Genomic DNA, 24,290 nt, shown 5'->3' on the forward strand with positions numbered 1-24,290 from the left:
CAGGACGCGCACACGGACACAAGGACACAGGACACATACAGGACACACACACAGACACAAGGACACAGGACACACGCATGAACACACAGGCGGGTGCTGGCTGCTGCTGTCAGCACACACACACTTGACTCACCTCACACACCAGTACCGTGCCCGCCTCCTCTGGGGTGGCAGAGGCAGGAGGTCACTGGTGTCATAGAAGTGTCACAGAATCAACCAGGCTGGAAGAGCCCTTTAAGCTCATCAAATCCAACCATTCCCAGCAGTGCCAAGGCCACCTCTAACCCATGGCACTGAGGCCTCGTCTCCACGGGGTGTGAACACTTGCAGGGACAATGACTCCAGCCCTGCCCTGGGCAGCCTGTTCCAATGCCTGACCAGGCACTGTGTGAGTGCAGGTATACACACATTCAGGGTTCAAAGCACACGCACACTTGGGGTTCCCCTGAGCACCAGCACAGCCCCTCAGTTTCCCTGGCACCCCCGCCTGCATCGCAGCCCTCCCACCCGCCAGGGATCCTGGGCTCACCACCTGGTCCAGCTTGAATTTCCGTGGTGAATGCACAACTTCCCCACACCCAGCTGGGGGGAATACTCTGGTCCCCAACCAGACACACGGGCTGTGACACGCGATCCAGCTCCAGCTGCACAGAACCACTCATTTGCATCACGCTGGTCCCCTCCAGTAGCGAGTTTTGAGGATACCATTCCCATCCCGTGGCCGGAGGTAAAAGACCCCCTTCTCCCTGCAGCAGGTGATGCCAAATCCCCTGATGCACACACAGGTCTCCCCAGTAGGTGGCACCTGGTCCTTGCAGCAGCCGCTCAAACTCAGACGTCAGAGCGAGATGACGCAGAGAAATGATTACAAAAACGTTTAATATGAAAATATAAAGAGCCAGGACAGACTGTGGTGACCGGCACAGGGCTCAGCCTGGTTTATAACCAAATGGCCGCTTTTAAAACACCCTTCTGCTTCACCCTGCTTTGTTCTTCCTGGTTCCCCTTCCGGTCTGCATGGGTCCATTCCTGCACCCCTCCCAGCCAGTGTCCAAGTGTTGAGTCAGACTTTCCCTGAAGATGCATGAACCTGAATCATAGAATCTTGGAATGGTTTGGGTTGGGAGGGACCTTAAAGCTCATCCAGTCCCAATGCCCTGCCATGGGCAGGGACACCTTCCAGTAGAGCAGCTTGCTCAAGAATCTCTTCTGTTATTTTCTATGGCTCCTTTGAGAGGGGCTCCTTCACCTCCCAGCAGCTGCATGGAGCTTTTGGAGATGTATGGCCCAGACTCAGGGGAGCAGACAGATCCAAGGTATTGGCAGTGGATTTGGAACCAAGGTCTCTTGTTCCAGCAGCTTCTCTCCAGTAGCTGTCATGTCCACTGCTGGCAATAGAATCAGCCAAGTAATGCAGGCCTGGGACCAGGAAGCTCAGAGGGATTATTGCATTTTCCAGTGTAACATTGGGATTCCACACTTTAACTGCCCTTCCATTGCTCCCATAAGCTGAGCAACGGGAACAAAAGCAGTTCTGCTTTTCCAGGCCTAGCTGGAATTCTCCAGATCTGCAACGAGATACGGGTCTTTCAAACGGAGGATCTGGTAGAGCTGTTCCTGGGCCTTCAGACCCTTCTTCTCAATTAGATCCAGCAAAATTAGGTTCCTTGTTACACTCTTATTTTGACTTTGCAGCTCCTCTTCTTCATCACTATTGATGACATTTGCATTCCGCAAGTGTGGCAGAATGGTGAGCTGCCTCATCCTGGAGCAAAGTTTGGCCTTGTGCTTCTTCAGGAATGCTCCACCTAGCAAACACTGAGCCTCCATTACTGTGCTGCAGCAGCTGAGCGCTGTGCTGCTCCATGTGGCACCCAAAGCCAGCGGACACCACGGCTGTGCACTCTGTCCCACAGCCCACAGCCATGTGGCTCCATCCCTCCACCAACTAGGATGGGCACCAGCTGCAACAGCAGTGGGAACACTGGAAGCAGGGCAAGGAAGGAGGAACCAGCAGTGGGAACACTGGAAGCAGCACAAGGAAGGAGGAACCAGCAATGGGAACACTGGAAGCAGGGCAAGGAAGGAGGAACCAATGGTGGGAGCACTGGAAGCAGGGCAAGGAGGGAGGACCAGTCTGGAGGGTCACCTGCATCATGCCACTTTACCTATCAGCATGGCAGAGTGTGCTGCCAGCAATGTGGGAGCAACAGTTTGAGGTTGCAGCTTTGAAGGCTTTTTGTCTAGAAACTATCATAAGGATAGGAAGAAAGGCGGATACCTGCTTTAAACCAGACTGGTGAGCTCCAAAGAAATAGATTTAGACTCTAGAAAGGTAGCTCTGAAACATTGTACTGACCTGACATGTTCATGGAGGCAAAGGCAGGAGGATTAATATCACCTGAAAGTGAAAAGAGAGAGATCACTGAAAATGCCATCACTGAAATGATGGTGCCCAGTCCTCCACAACATCTTCCTGAGGTGCCCAGTCTTCCACAAAGCTCTTGGCCATTTCTCCTACTGTTCCTGCCCATCTGTGCAGTAAACTGTAGGTGTTACTCTTGGGGGCGCTGGATCAGACCAGCAGAGAGGGGGGTCTCAAGGCATGATGAGCAGTACTGTACCCTGGGCCTGAGAGGGGCTGCCTCTCCACAGAGGACCCAGGGGTGGGTGCTGCTGCATGATGTTGATGGTGTGTGCGGTGGCTGCAGAGCTGACCCAGCCGTGCAGAGACGCATGGGGAAGGCAGGATCTGGTCCATCTGGCCTTGCCTTAACCCGGTGTGCTCTGGGTGTTGTGTCACACACTGGTGTCACACCCAGACAATCTGGAAGAGAAGTGCTGGCTGAACATGCAGCTTTTAAAGATAGAATCACAGAGTAGTTTGGTTGGAAGGGACCTTCAAAGCTCATCCAGTCCAACTCCCCTACAAGAAGCAGGGACATCTTCAACTAGATCAAGTTCCCAGAACCACATCCAGCCTGGCCTTGAATGTCTCCAGGGATGGGGCATCCACCACCTTTCTGGGCAACCTGTGCCAGTGCCTCACCACCCTCATGGTAACAAATGTCTTCCTCTCATTCATCCTCAATCTCCCCTCTTTCAGTTTAAAACTGTTACCCCTCATCCTATCACAACAGACCCTGCTAAAATGTCTCTCCCCATCTTTCTTATATGCTCCTTTTAAGTACTGAAAGGCCACAATATGGTCTCCCCAGAGTCTTCTCTCCAGGCTGGACAACCCCAACTGCTTTAGCCTTTCGTCATAGGAGAGGTGCTCCAGCCCTTGGATGATTTGTGTGTCCATCCTCTGGACCCTCTCCAACAGGCCAATGGCTTTGCTGTAATGAGGACTGTAGATTCCAGGTGAGGTCTCCCCAGAGCAGAGCAGAGGGGCAGAATCACCTCCCTTGACTTGCTGCTCACACTCCTCTGGCTGCAGCCCAGGATACAGCTGGCCTCTGGGCTGCAAGCGCAGTGCTGGCTCTTGTCCAACCCTTCATCCCCCAGTGCCTCCAAGTCTTTCTCCTCAGGGCTACTCTCAATCCCTCCATCCCCCAGCCTGTATTGATACCAGGGGTTGCCCCGACCCAGGAGCCAGGATCCTGCGCTTGGCCTTGTTGAACCTCATGAAGTTCAAGATACTGATTTTCACTGATGTTTACCTGCTCTGCATCGCACTGTGGTTGCACTGAGAGATCCACAGGTGTTCCTTACGTTCATGGACTTATAAAAATAAGTCAGCCTTCTACATAAACAGTAGCCAAGAGAAGAGAGGCTGATAGTGCTGCCATGCTCTCCTAAGTCCCAGGCATGTGAAATTTCACATTAAATTTGAAGCTCTGGTCTGATGTATATTGGGGTGTCCTTTCAGGTCCTTATATCCTCAGTGGCCTGTTTTTGCACACATAGCGTTTGCTTTTCTTGCAGGATGTGTGGACAACTGTGACCACAAAATACGTAAGGTCTCTTGGGTGATGCACCTCTGCTTTTGCTAAAATAAATGAGTTCCTAGATGGACCTGCTGTTCCTACCTGGTCTCAGCGATGCCCTCCAGACCTCAGTATTATCATGTGTGTTTATCATAAGGAGCCCAGTTTCCTCTGCCATATTGTTGATGTAGATCTCAACAAAGAGCTGCTGTTCCTTAGGACTCCTGTAACAAAATGGCAAGTGTGCCTGCAAAGACAATTAGCAAGTTGAATCTCATTGTGGGGAGCTGCAGTGAATTCAGACGTCATCCTGCGTTTCCTGGCTATACCAGCAAGAGAAAAGAGAAGGGAAGATGCATATGTCAGGGCTCTGCTACGCTGTCAATAGCACTAATTTTGGTCGGAAAAGACCTCTGGAGTATCTTATCTGACCTACCTCCCAAAGATGGACTGATGTCCAGTCTAGATGTGCTGAGAAAGGGCTTTGTCTAGCTGTGCACTGAAAACCCCAGGATGCAGGGATGTAGCACCTTCTAACCTGCTCTGATGGCTGCATCTCCACCGGGTAATACATTTTTCCCAACATTCAGCCTGAACTTCCCAGGTTGCAAGTTATGGCTTCTACTGCTTTTACCTGACACTGCCAAGAGCTTGGCTCTGTCATCTTTAAAACTGCTCTCTGGGGCTTTGGGGTGTGCTCTGCAGTCTTTCTGGGGATGTATATCATGAAATATCTTTGCCACTTGGAAGCAGTACAGCTCCCTGCACCCCTGCCTCTGAGATCAAGCAAGACAGGTTCTGGCAGCAGAGTATGGCTGAAGTCAGAGCCTTCTGGCATCTTCTAATTCACTGGGGGGGAAAAAGGGGGAGAGGGAACAATACCACTTACGTCAGGTGTTATCACCACCAAATCTGTACTGGTCACCTGGTAAATGCAGCCAAAGAACAGAGGGCTGAATGGAGGAGGCTTGGGAATAAGCTTTGTATTCCAATCCTTTTCTTGGTTTTCTATGGCCTGTAAGCATCAAGCACGGCTTTTGAGAGAGGAAAGAAAAACGCCAGAAGGGCTGTGACCTGGAGCTGGTCCTGGGGAATCCAAGAAGAGATTGACCAAGTCAGAACAGACCAGTGGGTGTGTGTGACGGGCAGTGCTGTGCTTCAGGAGCTAGGCAGCTCCCGCTCCATGCAGGCAGGAAGCTCCTGCGTGCAGGCAGGAACATGGGCAAGGTGATGCAAAGTCTCTGTGACACAGGGTAGGGGCTTGCAGGCACCAGAAGAGCTGGTGAGCAGCCACCTAGTGCTGTGCCTGGCAGTGGCCCCAAGTCCTACATCTGCTCCGTGTTGCAGAGCATCCTGTGCCATGGCTTTGCTTGTGCTAGGACATGCTGCCCCAGCCAAAAGCATGGACAGTGATTCCTGGAGGCGTTTGTGAAAGAAAGTGGGGTAGGCAGGAGCAAGGATGCTGTCCTGCAGTGGGAGATGGGGGCACAGGGCTGTGGGTGAATCAGAGGCAGCAAACCTGGGAGGCATCTCTGCTTATCAAATCCAGCCCCTTCTACTGCAGCCATAGAGGTCATCCTTTTGTAACCCAGTCAAGCTCCCTCTGTCTTACCTGCTTCACAGAGTTGTCATCTGGGATCAGGTAGAGGTGAAAAGTTGTATTTGCAGCCCTGAGCTGCTGGTAGATCAGCACCAAAGAATGCATAGGAAATGAATATAAGGTTGAACGTAACTTCCTCCAAAGCACCCCAAGCAGTGAGAAGCTGGGATTCCTCAGGACAGCAGAGAATGCAGCCACCCTGGTTGGTCTCTCCAGGATCATGTTCTCAAATTTAAAATGGGCAATGGAGCATACGCTGGTGTCTACGCCTTCTGTGAGAGACAGCAAAGGCAACAAGGTTCTGTTTAGTTGTTCTGGCACTCTCTTAGGCTGTCAGGCTTGAGCAACAGAAAGGGGACACGCACCCACACACAATGACATGCTCTGCTTTTAGTCCCAGGTGTGCCCTGGGCTTTTGGGCTTTGGCAGGGAGCTGCAGGCCCAGAAACCTGCAAATCTGAACTCTAACGACAGCTCTTTGCTCTGCACGGCTGTGTCAGTGGGGAGTGCATAGAGCCACTGTCTGGCTGACACGACTGTGCCTGTAGGCGCTGGCTGGGAGATGGAGCCAGACAAGAAGCTCTTTTTGCAGCTTGTTCTTTTTCAGAAGAGGACATGGATTTGCCACAGGAGTCTCAGTCAGGATACCCAGTGCCTGTGTCAGGGCCACAGCATGAGGACTGGGACTCAGGTGCTGATGATCCTTCTCCACTCATTAGCAGTGCCTTGGTAAGAGCACTGCCGGGCAGAGGACCCAGATCCAAGCCTTGTGACTCCTCATTTTGCTCGGAGGAAAATGGACAATTCCATTCCACTTCCTCTTCTGCCTGGGCCAGGTCTGACCTACTGCATCCCACCCTGGAGTGGTTCAGCCTCTCCTTCCCGGCGGAGCAAAGCGAGGGCAACAATTGCCATCCACAGCTGCCATAATGCAAAGAGCTGAGGAACTCCCTGGGGGAGCCTGGGGTAGTGCCCGGGTGGGGTCATCAGTAGGAGGAAAGGGTGGGTGAGGAGACACTGGTGGTGAGGGGCCGGAGCTGGTGAAGGACCACTGAGGAAAGGCTTGGTAGAAGATGAGAGCAGGAGGAAGGATTCCAAAGCAAAGCAGAGGAATACAAAGGGAATCTCAGGGGGAAGAGAGAATTTGGCTCTTTCTGAAGGATATCCTGGGGCGCACAGGCAGGGGGGTGGTGCATTGGGATGCCCAGGTCCCCGTGGCTGCTGTACCTGCGAGGCAGATGAAGTGGGGGAGATGCACCTCCTGCACGACCCTGGGCTGCACCTTGATGTGGAAGAGGGGTCCAGCAGGAACCCACATTTCCTCATCGGCCTTGCTGAGGTGTCTGCTCCAGGTGGCATATCTGTAGGTGATGGTCACTGCTGACTTCACCTTAAAGCCAAGGCCTGTGATGGAGCACTGGAAGATGCCTGCACCAGGGAGGTGAGCTCTGTGGGTGGAAGGGATGACAGGATCATGCCACCAGGGACGGGGCTTTTGGAAATGCTCCATCTTTCCCCCATAGCACTTACTGGTACGTGGTGCGGTGCTTCACGGCCTCTCGGATGATCTCTGGCATCACCTGTGGAAGATCCTGCAACACAAGTGTGGCCAGTTTGGGTCTGAATGGGGTGTTGTGCTGGGATTGACAGTGAAGCACAGTGCAGCTTGGAGTGGGAGCTCAGTGCCTGTGCCTGGTGCCCAGAAAGGCATTCTCATCAGTGACAAGTCCAGAAAAATCAGTATCTGGCAACCCCTCTGCTCTGGGATCCAAAAGGAGCACTGGCCATTTCTGAGCCGCGTGACCCCTTTAATGCCTGCAGATCCCTGCAGCAGTGCCCAAGAGAGATCACAGCCCCACCCGGGTAGATGCCACTGGGCTGAGGAAGTCATTGGCTAGCCCATGCATCCCCCATGCAGTAGTAGGACACACAGATCCCAGAGCTCCAAATGACGTGTTTCACCCACTGTTTTAGGAAGCATTTTGCAAATGGAATTTCAGGATAGGAAAGCTGCTGTTTCCTGAGAGAAAATGTGTGCTGCTGACTTCCTTGTGAGTAAACCTGGGCTATTCCCTCTCTGCCATCATGTATCAGCAAAGAGGACTGCGGCCACAGGCAGCTGGAATGTTTAGCAGTGAGAATAAATACAGGATGTAAGGAAGTGGGATTTGTCTTCCTGCAAACTTGGAAACTGGGGCAGCGTGTGGTGGGTTAGCACAGCAAAAGGGGCCAGACTCTCCTGGAGGATGAGGAATTGCTGTGAGTAACGGGTTGTGAAGGTGCACCCGGTGACAGGCTCCTTCTCTGCCGCTTCCCGCTGGTGTGACCTGCAAAGCCCTTACCTCTCTGATGCAGCTGCAGCAGTTTCCCTGCAGTGGTGGGTCTGGGTCTGAGTCCGGCTCCAGCTCGTCATCACTCTCCTGCAGAGAGAAACACAGAGAAAAGTACCTGCACGCTGTATTCGTCTCCTCCAGCCATGCTTGCTGCTGAAGGAGAGGTCTGAGAACATGAGCAACATCCCCAGTGCCAGGTAGTGCTAGCCCTGCTCTCACATCCTGCAGGGAGGAAACAGGCTGATACCTGAGCTGTGCCTGCCTGGCCCGTGAGCTCCATCTCCTGGGCCCGAGGGAAGCACCCACCAGCTCCTGACACCCAGTGGAGTAGTGATGGGCAGCCCTGGAGGCCCCAGCCACAGGGCTGGCCAAGAGCCTGTGCCTTCCTCCCCGTTCCTGCGTGCTCCTCACCCAGCCTTAGGCAGGACCTCATCTCTGAGCTCCCCAAGGCATCATCTCTCAGAGGTTTGTAACGGCTTGCCACGCGCGTCCTTACGACTGGAAGAACAGGAAGATGTCAGTTTTGCTTCATGTTTGGGAGAAGAAGGCATCCTCAAGTAGCCTTCACCCCGCCTTCCCAAACCCATCAGCCACAGTGGTCCCCTCAAGTACCATCACATGCTCCCACATCTACTGCATCTCTCACGTCCTCCTCCACAAACCATGGCAGGGACGTGCTCAGAACAAGGCAGTGAGTTGAGGTGTTACGCTCATCACTCTGCAGCTCCGCCAGCCCCACTGCACCAAGCTGTCAGTGAAGACCTGGGCATGACCTTACCTGAAAATTCAGGATCCAGATCTTCTTCATAACCTCGCACTGCAACTGCAACAGAAAGCAGAGGAGATCCCAGGACCAACATCATGTCCAGAGGAGTTTCCTGTCCTCTGCTTATCCTCCCCCTCTTCATGTCTTTACTGTCAAACCTCTTCCTTCTCATTTGTGCCCTCTCCCAAGACAGACAGGCACTGTGCAGCTGAGAATGCGCTCCCAGGCTCCTTATCACTCCCCATTGCCACAGAGAGAGCAAATTTCTTGCTCGGCTTCCAGGAGCAGGGTCCTTCTCTCTCCTGCCCTCCTCCTCCATAGGGGCATTCCTGAGCCTTTGCCTTCTTCTCACCTCCCAGTGCATGTGTGCGATGGCAGCTCCCTGGTGCACAGAGAGGAGCAGCCTTGCTCCTTCCTTCCTGCCTGCAGTCCTGGTGAGGTCCCTCCTCTGGAGACACCTCAGTCTGCACCTGCTTGTCCCTCCACTGCCTCCAGATCACCTACATCCCCAGGCCACCCAGCACTTTCACCTTAGGTTACAGTACAGAAGGCAGTTGGGTTTGATTTCAGTGTCAGGTTGTCCTCCATCTGTTTTAATTATAGAACAACTTCTAACATTTTGGGGACGTGATGGAGTCCTGTGTGTTCATCTTGACCAAAAACTCCTACGGAGTCATCCAGAGACACTGGCACTGAAAGCGTTTTGCCCCACAAAGTCTTAATGAAGACACTAAACTCGTTGAACTCACCAGCACCAAAGGTGAAGGGCCCATCACCCTCCTTGGGGTCTCTTTCAGCCATCACAAAAATCCAAGGCTCCTTGCTTCCTTGCAAGATCCTGGCTTCCTTGCTTCGCTACGAAACCGAAAGTGCTGGGTGACGTCAGGGCTGACCAAATCAGAGTCAGGCCTCTGCTGAGCCCTCCTCCTCCAGCTGCACCTCGCTGCTTCCCTGCCTGCACTGGCTGCTCCATTCATACAACCTCTCCCTTATTACCTTCCATTTTCCCTTCTCTTCCACCAGCTCCTCTTCTGGGATTTCCTTTTGTGGGAAAGGCAGCGGTAAAGCATTTTCCCAAGGGAATGGTACAGCAGAGGCCTTGATCCAACCTGGAAAGCAGGTCTGCGGATGCCAGAGGGTCCCCACTGAGTTATCAGGTCACCCCAACACCTGCCCTTCATCCCAGCCCTCCCTTTTCTGCCATCCCTGAGTGTTCCCGGGCTGGGCAGGACGTGGCTCCGCCTGCCCCAGGCTGCAGGAGTCCAGCCCATCCTGTCCCTGAGGCAGTGGGGGGTGTGTGAGGGGGTAACGGTGCAGGGCTGCACCTCTGCGGACCTGGCAGGGTCAGCAGCATACTGGGCAGCCCAGGGGCCAGGCAAGAGGGGCCATAAATGCCAGCAACATCCAGAGCACCCTCTGCCCTGGCAAAGGGGGAACGGGCATTTCAGTGACAGATGCTGCAGTCCTGGCAGTGCCCAATGTGGGAGTGGTGGAGTCAGTGCCTAGAGCCTAAGGTTGCACTGCAAGAGAGCAGTAACAGGGGTATGCACTGTCCATTAGTTCTGTGTATTTATCATGGAATCGCAGCCTGGTTTGGGTTGAAGGGACCTTAAAGGTCCTCCAGCTCCAGCCCCTGCCACGGCCAGGGACACCTTCCAGTAGAGCAGCTTGCTCCAAGCCCCTGTGTCCAACCTGGCCTTGAACACTGCCAGGGATGGGGCAGCCACAGCTTCTCTGGGCACCCTGTGCCAGCGCCTCAGCACCCTCACAGGGAAGAGCTTCTGCCTAAGAGCTCATCTCAGTCTCCCCTCTGGCAGGTTAAAGCCATTCCCCTTGGCCTGTCCCTAAAGGCCCTCGTCCAAAGCCTCTCCAGGTTTCCTGGAGCCCCTTTAGGCACTGGAGCTGCTCTAAGGCCTCCCCTTAAGGAGCTTCCTCTTCTCCAGGCTGAACCAGCCTGGCTTCACCATGTGCAGGGATGCTCTTTCTCTGCTGCTTGTGCACGTGCCCAGTGCTCCACAGTCCCTCTTGCAAGGCCGGAGAGGTACATGGAGCGCCTGTGTCCACAGGCTCTACCCATGGATAGTGCTTTTTACCCTCAGTGAACATCACAGCTGAACAGCCCAGTTAGGCCCCTTGCTTGTTTGGAGCACTGAGCAAGTAACTAAAGCTGTGTGTCAGAGGGCAGTGACCCATCTGGACAACCTTGAGGAGTCATATCATCAGGGTGTCAGACAGCAGTGACACAAGACAATCTGTAGCCAGGCGAGACAAAACCTTTCTCTGTATCCAGAGTGGTCTCAAAGTCATGGAGACAAAAGAAAAGGCACACAGAGATCATAGAATGGTTCATGTTGGAGGGGACCTTAAAGCTCATTCAGTCCCAACCCCCTGCCATGGGACAGGGACACCTTCCACTAGAGCAGGTTGTTCCAAGCCCCGTCCAGCCTGGCCTTGAACAGTTTCAGGTTGTAAGATCTGGAATGCTAACACTCGTGCAGACGGGGTATGACGGCAAGAAAACAGTTTACCGGGGAGAGCAGTGACGTGCCAGTCAGTCAGGAGCGGGAGGAGATCGCTGCGTCCGAGGGAGAGCAGAGAAACGGGAATTCAGGAGGAAAACGTGGAACACGCGGTGCGGGACGGGACTCGGATGTTACCCGGGAGCGGCCCCGACTGCGGGCGGCCGAGCCCCGCGCTGCTCGGCAAAAGCATCGCGTGCGCTGGGAGCCGGGCCAGCAGCAGCCCCGAGCCCCGGAGCCGGAGCCGTGTCCCGGGCGGAGGCCCCTCCCCGGCCCGCCCCGGCCCGCCCCGGGGGCGGCCGCGCTCCCGTCCGCCGCACCGGCCCCAGCCTCGCCGCTGCTGCCCGGGTAAGCGCCGGGGGCGGTGGTGGAATCCTTGACGGGGAAAATCCTGGTGCGGGGCCGCTGCCGCATCCGCGCCTCCGGTCCGGTGGGGGATGGGGAGCGGGCGGTGGGAGCCGGGATACCGGGGGGTGGAGGGGACTGCACCGGACCCGGAGGCTCCTCTGCGGGGCCGGGGCTGGGGCATGGGCGTCCGGCAGCGCCGCAGCCGTGCGGCTGAGCCGGTGATGTTCGCATTTCTCTAGATGCAGCAACGGCTTAAGGCATCAGTGCAGAAAAGAGCTGTCTGCGATGCGTGTCGGGGAAAAGCCGCGGATCACCCGAGCCCCGGGTTTGGGGTCTTCCCCCCTCCCCAGCGTGTTCTCCAAGCTTGCTTGTCGCTGATTTGGGGGCTGTGGTTCCGTCTGAGCAAAAAGAGCCTGGGTGTCACAGCAGCGCTGGGGCACTGGCAGGATGCTACTTGCAGGTGCCTTGCTTGAGTAGTGGGGAAACGGCATTAGCAGAAGTGTGGGTGATGGCATGGTCTCCTTTGAGAGGGAACATCCAGTTCCCAGTGCCTTGGTGGTGTGCTTTAGCTGTTAGTCTTGGAAAACACTGCCGTGATAAAGTCCTCTTGCACTGCTTGCAGCTTCTGTAGGAGCACGGGTTTTTCTTGTGCAATCCTGAACGGGCGGTGATAGCAGTGAGAGGACTTGGCTGCCTGGAACAGATGGAGCATTAAAACTCCTCTGTGTTGTGAAGTGTTTTGATTTTTTCATTAGGCAGTCTACACCTGGGGACATGTTCAGCCTTTGCACTTTCTGCTGGCATCCCCTTGAGATCTGAACAAACTCCCATGTTTAATTACTTCCAATCCAGCTTGCAGAGGACGTGCTTGGAGGGGTGACAATGACAGTGCTGCTGAATGAGCCTTTAACCTGGAGCCTATAAACTGCTGAAGCAGCAGTCAGTAAAATAACTGTGGTTAATTGTAGTCTGTCACACCGCTCCCGCTGCACTGCTCTGGGAGCTCACAGGGCACGGTAAACGGCAGCTTCAGAACTCCCTGTGCTGCTGCTGACACAAACTCCCAGTGACAAGGAGACAAGGTGAAGTGTGCCAGGACGTGGGCATCCGTGGGGCTGTGAGGCAGTTCTGGCACTTTGCAGCATGAGTTTTGCTTCTGTTTCTTGGGGCAAATTACCTGGGAAAGCCAAACCCATCTTTACTCCAGAGTGGTGCAAAGCAACTCTCGGTGCCCACCAGGATGCAGCTGGAGAGGTGAAGGTTCGGTGGGAAGGGCTGTGCTGAGGAGGCGGCAGGGGCCGGGGGCCCTGGGGTGGCACGGTGGTGGAGGAGCATGGGGGGAAGGAGGAGACCAGTGGGGCTCTGCTGGTGCTGGGGGTCAGCAACTGAGGGACCCCTGGAGCAGAGTCAGGACTGGTATGGAAACGGCATGAGACTGGGAGCAGGAGAGTTGGGCAGAGGGAAGGGAACTGGATGGAGAGCTGTGCAAGGGAAAGAAAGGGGGTGTAGAGCTGCAGAGGTCAAGGGCAGTTTGGGCTGCCAGGGGGAGGAGAGAAGGGAGAAGGGCGTCCCAGGGCACCAGCCCCCTTGATTTTGGTTCATGTGCTGCGCAGGCAGGGTATGGACAGCAGTGCACAGCATGTTCCTGCGAGCAGCATGACCGTGTCCAGGGTCGAGGTGGAGGGACCAGAGGCAGTCACGCTAATGAGAATGTTTCCCCATGTCTGTGCAGGTGCCAGGCTGGGGTGTTGTGGGAGCCTTGTGTTCATCCTTCGTAGTGCAATTCCTGAAAAGAATTGACAGCTTCAGGATGGAGACAGTTAGTTTTCACCCCCAAATGATTTTACGATACAAATTCTCCCTGCCCTGAACCCATCGTCCCCCATCACGCTCTTGTGTGACTTGATTGCCTTCCCACCGGCTTTTTCCAGCTTTTCTCGTGGCAGGCAAATCCTGTGCACGCCCCGGGGTCAGAGGCGGGCTGCTGCGCGCTGCCTGGATAACAGAGAGCGCACAGCATGCTCCGTGGGGCGCTATTCTCCGGCCGTGCCTGGCTTGTGCTGAGTCCCACATCCAGAGACATGCTTTCCTTGGCACCAGAGCCCAGCCTGCCCCGAGGATGAGGCGGTTTGACTCTGCTGAGCCAGTCCTTGCTCCTGATGCTGAACTGTGGAGTTTCTCTTCCTGGCTGCGGGCTGTGGCAGCTTGGCCATGCCCTTGGTGTCAGAGCTCGAGGGGGACAGACCCCTGCATGGGCAGAGGGAGGCTGTGGGCATCTCAGGGGGTCAGCAGGACTTTGTGCCAGCAGTGACCATGGTTGTCGATGGAGTTGCTCTCTGCAGGACTGTGGAAGCAACACAGAGAGCTACGGAGCAGCCATTCAGTGTGCCCACAGGTCGGCATGCTGGCCAGTGGGGCTGCACCCTTGGGATACTTAGATATCTTTATGAATGTCCTCTGCTCACAGAGCAGCAGAAACTGCTGAGAATTGCTGAGGAGGTGGAAGTAAGAAGCATCACTGATGGCTTGAGGTGTCCCACTGAGCAGAGATGGAGGAGAAGTGGGGCATGAAGCTGTGCACAGGGGGACCAAGGTGAAACAGGAGCTGACCTTGAGGATGTGATGGGAGGAGGATGGTCTGTGTGTACTTGTCAGGGATGGGAGCAGTGGAGGCCCGAAAGGGTGGTGGTGACCCACCACAGAGCTCCAGCAGTCACAGTGCGAGTCCAACCAGAGCAAATCCCCAGAGCAGGAAGAGAAGTGGACAGCCCTTGTCTTAGGAGGGCACCAGGAGTATGAGCCTGGTGTGCAGTGGGTCAGGGTGCGTCTGAACCCAGCTGGGATAGAGCCACACAGGGTGATGGTGGGGCTGGGAGATGGGGTCTACTGCTCGGTGCCACCGCATGGGGTGAAGAGTTGGGTGGGAAATGGGGGCCCTGGGTTGCTGTGAGGTTCAGGACCTGATGGGCAGAGGCTATGCCCTGTACCCGAGGCACAGTGCCTGGGCTGCTCGCGGGACGGGCTGTGCTGTGTACTGGGCTCTGCTTGCTGTGTGCAGGGTGTGTCTGAAGCAGGTCTGCTGCTGGGGCTGCTCCCCACTCCCTGCTGGGCCTTGCATTAAAGACAATATTTGCACGTATGAGAAGCGGCAGGGAGGCAGCACTGCGGTAGAGGGGGCGGTCTGGGGTCAGGGGTAGTTATTTGACGCAGCAGGGACCAGAGCCAGGGGCAGCTCTGCCCCACAAGTACGGAGAGTACCACCAGATGCTCTGAGCCTCCAGCCGTGCACTCCTCCTGTGCTCTGCTTTGGGGTTGCAGCCTGCAGAGCTGGGTATCACTGGCTGGAAAAGGCACAGTCCTCGCTCTGCAGAGCAGGCAAGGCTGTTTGTTTGCACACAAGCAAGTTTTCCAGGAGATGGGGAGCTACCTTGTGTCCTCTGGTGTGCATGGCATCGTGTGCTGGTAGGGGAGGAACCCAGGGTCACAGAGCTGTGTGTGTCCTGTGTCCAGGCTTCTAGATAGGATAGAAGCATAGAATCCCAACCTGGTTTATGTAGGAAGGGACCTTAAAGCTCATCTCTTTCCAATCCCCCCCTAGACACCTTCACTAGAGCAGGTTGCTCCAAGCCCCGTCCAACCTGGATAGTTCTGCTTTCCAGTCTTTGAAGATCAATTCTGCCCAGGATAAAGCATTCAGGTGGAAAACAAGCCATGTGTGACAACTGGAGAGAATCTCTCACCTGAGCAACAAGTGTGGTAGAAAAAGACATTTGTGGTAGAAAAAGACATTATTGATGGACATCAGAGGCCTTCCTAAGACTCCAGGTGTCCATTGGGTGCTATCCCTGAGTACAGACACCTGCAGTGACTTCCTTCTCCCAGCCCCAGGGCCTTCTCTCAGACCTGGGTAGACTGTGGCAGCTGGTGAGATTCATGTGTGCAGAGCACAAGGGTGTTGGTGAGACCCATTTTAGGTGTCCTTAACACTGAGCAGGAAAGAAATGACTTGTGTTGTGATATAGACTCTTCAGAGACATCCACAAAGGATGTCCTGAGAGGAAAGTGCTGAGTTCTGCAAATGGTGGTAATATTGCTGTGAGTCCAAAAATTATCTGCAGTAACAGATAATGCTTCTGAAGGTCAAAGTTCTGAAGCAGAAGCAGGCATATTTGCAGGCAACAGAACTAAGATACAGTAAAGAAATAATTTTATTGTATGCAGGGGCAGTTATAAACCAGCAGCTCCTTTTGAAGATGGAGCTGTGGGACATTGCCTGAGGTGACCTCCACTACAAATCACTGAAAACTAGAAAAACAGCTGCTGCAGGGAAGGAAGGTGGAGACATCACAGACACAGCGGGAGCCTTGGTCCTGCAGGAGCAGCGGGACATCACTGGCCAGAAATGGCCCCAGGAACCTGGCCAGGGCCCATGCTCAGCGCTGCAGAGGGAGGTGAAATTCCCCTTTTGTCCAACAAAAACAACAGGGAACTTGTGTTGGGCAAGAGGGGAAGGGACAGGAAGAGCCCTCCCTCCTTCTCCTCTGGTGGCACCCGGGGCTGACCTGGCCAGGACCAGGCAAGGGGCAGCTCGGGTCAGGATGATGCCTGTGAAAAGGGAAGGTGCAGGCAAGAGCTCAGCGAGGGGATCTGGAGGAGCCAGGAGAGGCCACAGCCGGTGTCCGTGTGCGCCAGCACCCCTTCCACAGCACGGGAATCATGGCTGTTCGCTCCCCGAGCAGCGCTCTGTGCTCCCCATGGAGCGGTCTCTGGCTGACATCCCCAGCTGGAGCGAGCTTGGGTGGCACACTGACCGGTGCCTATGTCCCTGTGCATGGCGCAGTGCTTGGACGGGTGCGAGGCTTCCAGGCAGGGAGCCAGAAATAGCCACGGCAGCAAAACAGATGCCACCTGTGAGACGGTGTAGCTGGATGGGATGGACCTTGGTGCCCAGGTGGTGAAATGGGTGTTTCAATAGACACAAACTGATGCTCAGGGGAAGAATACCAATTTTATGTGCAATGTACAATGTACTTACAAACTTAACACAGTAGCACTTGGGAAGAATTTCGGAGGCACAGCAGATGTATATCCCTTGCCTTCAGTAAAAACTTGTTGCAGTGTTGCAGCTTTACTGCTGTGCAGTGAAGTGCTTGGGGTTAGCACTGGATTGGTTTCTACCTTTTTCCTGTTGGATTGTTTTTCGTCTTTCTTCTGTCTGGGAGCAGGGTGGTTTCTCTGGTTCTATGCTCTTGGGCAGTGCTCTCTGTGGGTGATGCTGGAGTCCTCTTTTGCAGACAGCCTGTTGCAGGGCTGATTCGATTCCCCATTCATGAGGGAGTTTTTAGAGTATGTTCCTCAGCACCACAAGGTATTTTTGATACCTGCCTTCTTGTTGCCCTCTTGGAGCACATGCTGAAGCTGTTCCTGTACAGCTGTGAAGCACAAAGTGCTGTATTGCTCAGGGAGCAGGTTATGAACTGGTTTACCGAGGCATGGACATCAGCTCCCTGACTTTGTATATGTCAGTGCATTAGCCTTTAAGGGCTAGCAAGGCTCTACAGATGATCCTGGGCTCAGTTACATCGTGTTGTATGTGAGCTTCTTTCCCTTCCCTAACAAAGAGGAGATTTTGCCATGACTCCTGCAGGATTCAGCTCCAGATCCATACCTCTGGATGCTGCTAGCAGAGGCATGGTCCCATTGTGTTTCATGTTGGTCTGGCAGGGCAGGCTGATGCCTTCTAGCAACCAGCTGGGTCTCGGGTGACTTTCTGAAGCATCTCTTTGCGCTAGCTGAGACTGAGGCTGTGGGCAGCCCGACGGATCCTTCTCTGTTAGCATCAGCTGGAATCCTACAAAAACCATTTTGCTTTTGCCTGCTTAGCTCCAGGAATGAAGGAGGGGCCCCTGAAGATGCACTGCTCTGCTCTAGGAGGCTGGGGGTGGCTTAGTCAGCCTGAGCACGTTTTATGTCTCCAAAGGGCCCAGGGGGAACCATCAGTGATCAAATCAGGAGCTGTGATGCAAGCCTGGGGGGATGGCTGCAGACTGCTGTCCTTAAGGTGAAACAAAGCAAAGGCATCTCAGATGAATGGCTGACACTTAGGGACAGGACATCCCCCCAGAGTCCCTCTAAAACCAGCCAGGCTAGCTGGAAACCAGCCCCACGGCCATCAGATCGCATCAATATCTGGGGGGGGGTTGGAGGAGGTCGAGGTGAGGCACATTTGGGAGTCAGTCTTGTGTCATCCATCCCATCTGGCAGATTGGAGTGGATGGGTGGGTGTCCCCTCTGTGCTCCCCGACGTGTGCAGCAACCCAAGGGCTTGCTCCGGTGCTGCCTGGGCAACTGAATAGCCCTGTCCTGCTGGCTCGGTGTCCACTTTGTGCTGCAGGAAACCTGCAGCAAGTGGCTGCTCCGGGGGGTTTGGCTGTGGGAACTGGGCTATGGCAGACCTCGGTGTAGGATCTGTGCAGGTGACAGGATCTTCATTTCAGCTTTCTCTTTGCTCTCCTGTTCATGGCTCATGTTCTGCTCACAGCAGCATCTTTGGTGTGAACTCACTTAAATGCAGCTTATGCAGCTTTACTTTCCCTTCTGGATTGATGCTGGGGATGTTCTGGATCCCTTCCCCCCCAGCCCCCAGCTCATCCCCGTCACTGGCTCCTCTTTGGCACCCACCTCCTGCCTCCAGTTTTGCCAACCTTTTCATGCCATTTTATTCTATATTTTACACTAATTTATTGTCCTGTCTCTCTGATACATTAATGGCTTGAGTCTCTCTTTCTCTGGTACAAAGCCTTTTTTCCTTTCTTCCTGCCAGTTTTGGTACAGCACTTACTGCATGTGACTGCTCAGTTTTTCCCTGGTGCTCCCAAAAGTTCCACTGTTTATGTACCTTCTTACATGGCATTTTCTTGCATTTGCATATATATTGGTGTGCTGCTTTCCTTGGATGCTGCTGCTCTTGCGAGAAGAGGTTCTTTCCTGCTCTATTTCATGTTCCCCCTTTTGCAAATGAGCTCGTTTGGTGGCTCCCAACACATTTCATCACTCCGTAGTCTGCAGGTAACCTTGTGTGGGCTTTGTCCTGGTTTGTCCTGGTTTTGTCCTGGCACTCCTCAGTGTCTGCTTTGCCCGGCACGCAGGGCACCCATCTCTCGCTCTTCTATAGCCTGGATTACTTACTCAGCGTGCATCAGGCTTTGAAGGTGCTCCTGCAATGCACCGAGGACTTGGTGGAGCTCACACCATGCATGGCCGAAGTGGAGTTTGAAGGTCTGTGGGAAGGAGTGTGTCTGTTTTAGAAAGATATAGCTGAAAACAAAGGGATGGGTCTGGGTATTTTGAGTTGGTGTAAGTAAAAGGGAGAAATTGCAGTGCCTGGTACTGCCTCCTGGCGCTGCTGTGTCGTCTTCTCGCTGGAGAGATCTTGAACACTCTTCACCTGTGTTAAAATATCCTCTGGAAACGTTTTTAACTTCCTGCCCAGATCAGAAAGCTTTGTGGGAAATACATGGTGAGCCCAGAGCAAATCAGTGTAAGTGCAGGTGTGAATGGGCAGAATGAATTCAATGTTCTGTTTTATTGCCACTTGTGTTGTGTGAATATTGCTGTTTTCAGGCAAGGAGTATAACTGAAAAGGTTTGTTCTAATTCTTAGCCTTTGGGGGTTGGACTAGGTGACCTTTGAAGGTCCCTTCCTAACCAAACCCTTCTATGATTCCATTAGTCTGTGATTACCTGAGAGCCCCATCACTTAATGAGATAAATACAACTTGAAGGGGACTCTTTGCCTGTCCCACTTAAACATCAAAAAATCTTGCCTTAATAATACAAAAAATCGTGTTTTGATGCAAAATGTCCTCATATTGAAACCCCTTTCCTAAAGAATTTGTTTCAAAGTGAATGAGTTTTCTGCAGGAATGAGCATTACTGGAAAGGAGGAACTTAGGAACTTACAGCACTGGGCAATAAAGTAGATTTCCATCACCTACTAATGAAAGAAACAAACCTGACTAGAGATGTATTTATGGTTTAACCATTGTATTTGGGCTGTGACCTGCATGCTTAGAGATTTAATTCCCAAAGGCAGGGCTTTGGAAAGTGATTAAAGTCTGAATGTGAAGGATTGGAGGGGTTTTGGAACTTTAAACTTTGAAAGGATGATTGAAGTTTTGAACTTGACACCCGAATTCATTGCAACTCCAGCACGACAACCCCAGCGTCACATCTCCCCCCACTCGTGTCATCAGGGTGCCTGGGGCTCCGTGTGACTTGCCCCTGTGCTCCATCACCTGTGGCTTGGTGCAGGTGCTGGCTTGAGTTCCACTCCCTGCAGCACCCACATTCCCTGCTGCTGCCAGTGCTCATGGAGCTTTTCTGCCCGGTGCAGGTTGTGACCAACGTCGAGCCCAGGCCGGTGTGAGCAGTGAGCAGTGGTGTAAGCCGAGATGTGCCTGCAGCCGTGCTGACCTGCCCGCTAACCCTGCCTCACCCAGCGCCATGGGAGGATGCTTCTCCAAACCCAAACCAGGTGACTGCTTCCATCCCTCGGGGAGAAGTAGGTCAGTGGCAGCCGCTGCCCGGGGGAATGTTAATTCTTTGCTCCTGCAGGGAGGATTACCAGCCCCTTAATCCCCCCACATTCCTCCACGCTCTCCCTCCTGCAGGAAGCTGTGCTGGGGATGCAGAGGTGCTGGGGGGTGCTGGGGGAGGGTTGCACTCTCCAACTCATCCAAACACCCCCTGCCGGGTCTTCCCTGTCCCGTCTCCTCATGCCCCTGCTACCCTCACTGCTTCTGCCCCCTAATGCCCCAGGGTGAATTTGTCTGTCCCCATATGGTCCTCATACATGGTTCCAGCACCTTCCTTACTACCCCAGCTTTGGCACTCACTGGGCAGCCCTTAGTCTTGTCACTGCTGGAAGAAAACGACCAGGGAAGGAGCAGGATCACCTACTGCTTGATTTCCTGGTGCTTTCTCAGTCCCACCAACCAGGCCAGATCCTGCTGCTGCTCTACTCTCTGGATTTCCCATGTGTCATGAGTGTGGTGCCCTCTCACTCTCCTTTACCAGTGATGCTGTGACACAGTTTGGTCAAATGGATAATTTTGGATAATTCTGACTGAAAGAACAGAGGCTGAGATGAGCTCTTAGGCAGAAGCTGTTCCTTGTGAGGGTGCTGAGGCGCTGGCACAGGGTGCCCAGAGAAGCTGTGGCTGCCCCATCCCTGGCAGTGTTCAAGGCCAGGGTGGACAGGGCAAGCTCATCATACCCAGCAGCACCCACATCACCCCAGTGCTGGTCTCCTGGAAATGGATGCTGATGCAGTCGGTGTTACCAAAGCTCCCTACGAGGAGAGCTCTCATCCTGCATCTTGTTTTGGCCACCTAAGAGGGAGCTGAAGGACGACCTTGTCCTTGTTATGTGCTTGTGCCCAAGTGCGAGGGGAATCACTCAGGATCCACAATAATAAGGTGGTTTTCTGCCCTAGACCTGCACTGTGATGACTTTATGGATCACTGCAGAGCCAAGGTAGCAGCGTCAGACACTGTGAGCGCTAAGATGTCTTTTGTGAAAACCCTCACTGGTTATAGCCTTCCTTGAACTGTTTAAGGAGTGAAAATGCATCCGGTAGTAAATGCCTTTGTTGGCTAAACTTGTGACAAACTGCTGGCAGCTCCACTTTATTTCATGTACCATCAGCAAAGTTGTGTTTAGTCTTGGGCCAGTGGGGGGATAAGAGCGCTCTGCAGGCGCATTTCCTGAAGGGCAGATTTTCACAGAGAGCTGTATTTGCATAGCAGGGCTGAATGACTGAAAATGCCACCCTACAATGTAAGGCTTTCTCTGCAGCTCTGCCTTTCATTAGCAGACTTCAAAGGCTTTTGACAAGCCTTTCCCCAGCCCCGGTTAGCACACCGATGCCTGCGGAGCCTCATCACGGTGGTTATACAAGCAGTGAGGTAAAGGTGTTTGCAGATGCTGATTGTTCTGGCAAAGAGGTTTCACAGCTTTCAGTGCTGTTTGTCTCTCCCCTGCACCACCGGTTGACTTCCCACTTTCTGAAAACCCACCTACCCCCTGTATACAGGAGAAGTAAACCATGCGAGGACAGAGCAGGGCTGTTTTCTCCACCAGTGCTGTTGCGACATGAAGGGACTATTTCAGATGCATCCTGAAGTCATCAGAATGCATTTAGATGCTTTTGAAATATGTACAGGAGGTCCTTGTCTGGTCCATCTTCTTATATCTGAGAGGGACACTCGGTCCCCTCCCTGGGCATCCTCAGTGTATCTCGAGATAACCTTGACACTGCACACACGTTGCTGTGTGCCAGGAAGAACTCTTGATGAGCAGATCACAAGTACCAGAGCTTTGGGGAGTGGAGTCCTGCAACAGTAAATAGCTGTGCTGGCTGTACTGGAGACCAGCGCTGAAGTGCTGCAGCAGTGCCTGAGCCCGTCCTGGCCCTGAAGTGTTTAATTATATTCATTATATTCAAGTATTTATCATATTCAAGCAGTGACGTCATCTGCTATTCCCTCCGGTGCTGCAGAGCCCTGTGCAGCCGGATCCTCTGCCGCAGGCCCTGGCCTCAGTCTCTGCATCATTTTTGCCCTGCTTTTCCCTGCGCGAGCGTGGTGCATCCGCAGTAGCTGCCAGCTGGCAGCCTGTGTGGGATCCCAGCGCCTGCTCCGGGAGAGGCAGCCAGCTCAGGGTGAGAGTGAAGGGACCTGAGGTGGGGCAGGGGCTGCCTGGTGTGAGCTGCAGCAGCACCATTGCTGCGCCGGGCATGAGAGAGCAGCTTCCAAACCCTGGTGGCTATTTTCCTTTGGACTCTGCTGGGCTCAGCTTGTGATGGGGGGCAGCTCTGGCACGGCACAGTGTGTCTGCGGGGTACTTTGTCCTCGCACAGAGGGGCCTTTGGCTCTGAGCAGGGGATGCGTCCCCTTCACAGGGATGCTGCCTGCTGCTGGAGGGGATGCTTTGCTCTGAGGTGCCCCCACGTTTGGCTGGCAAGCCCTAACCCCTGTTTATTGGGAGTGTGGCCTGTGCTGAAAAGGGCACCTGGAGGGGGAAGGTAGACCTGGGCATGTCTGACATAATTGCTTTGTTGATAGCTTGCTATTGTTAATAGAAATGATCTGGAGTCTCTTTGAGACCACCTGAAGTTGTTGTCATCGAGGTTTGCAGTTCAGAGGCAGCATGGTTGAGCCTGGGGGGTGCCTGGAGAGCTCAGTTCCAGGGGGGACAGTGAGCCCCCAGACCTGTCCCATGGTGGTGTGTTAAGTCTGTGTTGGCTGTGGGAAGATGTCATGGTTTAAGCCCAGCAACCTGGAGCAAGCTGCTCTAGTGGAAGGTGTCCCTGCCAGTGGCAGGGGTTTGAACTGGATGAGCTTTAAGGTCCCTTCCAACCCAAACCAGTCTGAGATTCTATGAAAAGCTGGTTTACTTCAGTGTACACCACTGAACAGGTTTGACAATAAAAGCATCCCTTACTGTGCACTAGGGGACCCAGGGACAAGCAGGAACTGCCCTGACCATCAGAAGGGACACCAGAGCCAGTGAGACCCCTCAGCCCTACCAGCCGCCCTGCATGCCGCCGCCGGCAGTGATGGAGCAAGGCACAGCTGGGGGTGCCCCTTCATGTCTTCCTGCCAGACAAGGATGTGCTGCCAGGTCCCCCATCCCACGCAGTGGTGGGGGAGCCCACACGCTCGCACCCCATTGTCTGGGGTGGGCTGGCTACAGGAGCACCAGAGGAAGCCAGTGATGAGCTCTCGCATTATAAAGTCAAGCCCATCACCTCAGCTCCCAGGGATTTCATAGAACTAAAACTATTAATATTCATAATAAACCCCAGGGAGTTCTACAGAGAGCCAGGGATAAGTGCCAGAGACTGAAGAAGCATCTCAAGCAAAATGGAGGTTGCTCAGCTTTCCTCATCTCAGAAATGTCATGAGCAGGAGAAGCTGTGCAGAAGATAAAAACTAAAGCTCATGACATAAACAGGTTAAGGAAAGGCAAAGGGAGGGAACAGCATGCCTCAGAAGAGCAAGACAAGCCCTGCAACAAGAGAAGGGTGCTGGGTCTTCCCAGCTTCCCCTGTTGCCTCACGCTGCTAGTTTCAAGTCCCTTGAGAAGACAATGGAAGAAAAGGTCAAGGGGAGGTTGATCCAAGTGCCAGACCTACCAGGGGCAGGATTAACCGGGGGTGTCTGATGAACAGATCCAGTAAAGCCATTTTCTGTGTATCCACGCTGAACCAACAGACAATGTGAACCTCTGTTGCAGTGTGGCACCTGCAGGAGCTCCTGCAAATGTTCAAACGTGCATTAAAAAACATTAAGATAAAATACTGCTGTGAGCAGATTTATTCTTGGAGCTCCACAGCAGTAGCGCAGCTCCCAGCAGGTACCCAGCAAAGGGACTGCCTTGGTGTCACAGAATCCCAAGCTGGTTTGTGTTGGAAGGGCCCTTAAAGTTCATCCAGCTCCAACCCCTGCCACGGGCAGGGACACCTTCCACTAGAGCAGCTTGCTCCAAGCCCCTGTGTCCAACCTGGCCTTGAACACTGCCAGGGATGGGGCAGCCACAGCTCCTCTGGGCACCCTGTGCCAGCACCTCACCAATGGATTTTCTCACTTGATGCTGAAGGTTCACTCCATGCTGGAAACCCCATGCAAAATAATTTTGGATATTTCTAGTGCCTTATTAAATGGTCTCCATCTACTGAAGCATCTTTACCCACCACACAGTTCTGCCTTTCTCGTTCAGTTAGTGTAAC

General features: G+C 53.8%; 2 protein-coding genes across 7 annotated transcripts in view; one reads left to right on the forward strand and one right to left on the reverse strand.

The window, feature by feature from the left end:
* Nucleotides 1-864: 864 nt before the first annotated feature.
* LOC134168584 (caspase recruitment domain-containing protein 8-like) lies at nt 865-9,507 on the reverse strand. Of its 2 annotated transcripts, XM_062628412.1 has the most exons (10): nt 9,381-9,507; nt 8,294-8,363; nt 7,875-7,947; nt 7,063-7,124; nt 6,760-6,980; nt 5,545-5,804; nt 4,822-4,947; nt 4,035-4,179; nt 2,360-2,401; nt 865-1,808 (listed from the first exon to the last, which is right to left on the reverse strand). In XM_062628412.1, exons 1-10 carry the CDS (start codon nt 9,430-9,432, stop codon nt 1,549-1,551), a joined length of 1,311 nt encoding a protein of 436 aa, XP_062484396.1. In that variant the 5' UTR covers nt 9,433-9,507; the 3' UTR covers nt 865-1,548. The 2 variants fall into 2 exon arrangements, with proteins under 2 accessions (XP_062484396.1, XP_062484397.1); XM_062628413.1 differs by lacking the exons at nt 865-1,808; nt 2,360-2,401; nt 4,035-4,179 and adding an exon at nt 4,190-4,708.
* Nucleotides 9,508-11,426: 1,919 nt separating this feature from the next.
* AIFM3 (apoptosis inducing factor mitochondria associated 3) overlaps nt 11,427-24,290 on the forward strand; it is a 34,550-nt gene continuing 21,686 nt past the window's right edge. For 3 of the 5 annotated variants that reach the window (XM_062628407.1, XM_062628408.1, XM_062628409.1), the window contains exons 1-2: nt 13,706-13,893; nt 19,893-20,033. In XM_062628407.1, coding sequence (XP_062484391.1) covers nt 13,710-13,893; nt 19,893-20,033 — 325 coding nt within the window. In that variant the 5' untranslated portion in view covers nt 13,706-13,709. Of the gene's footprint in view, nt 11,499-13,703; nt 13,894-19,892; nt 20,034-24,290 lie in introns of those variants that run through there. The other 2 variants (XM_062628411.1, XM_062628410.1) reach the window with 2 other exon arrangements.

This window comes from Pezoporus occidentalis, unplaced genomic scaffold (assembly GCF_034315485.1).
Source record: "Pezoporus occidentalis ecotype Australia unplaced genomic scaffold, CSIRO_AGI_Poc_V1 ctg316, whole genome shotgun sequence".
NCBI lineage: Eukaryota > Metazoa > Chordata > Aves > Psittaciformes > Psittacidae > Pezoporus > Pezoporus occidentalis.

Coding starts and splice junctions, on each gene's coding strand:
- LOC134168584 (XM_062628412.1), bottom strand. CDS start 9,432: ATGGCTGAAAGAGACCCCAAGGAGGGTGATGGGCCCTTCACCTTTGGT. Junction 7,948..8,293: donor TTGGGGAGCTCAGAGATGAG/GTCCTGCCTAAG, acceptor TCTGCAGGAGAG/TGATGACGAGCTGGAGCCGG. Junction 4,180..4,821: donor TGGTGGTGATAACACCTGAC/GTAAGTGGTATT, acceptor TTGTCTTTGCAG/GCACACTTGCCATTTTGTTA.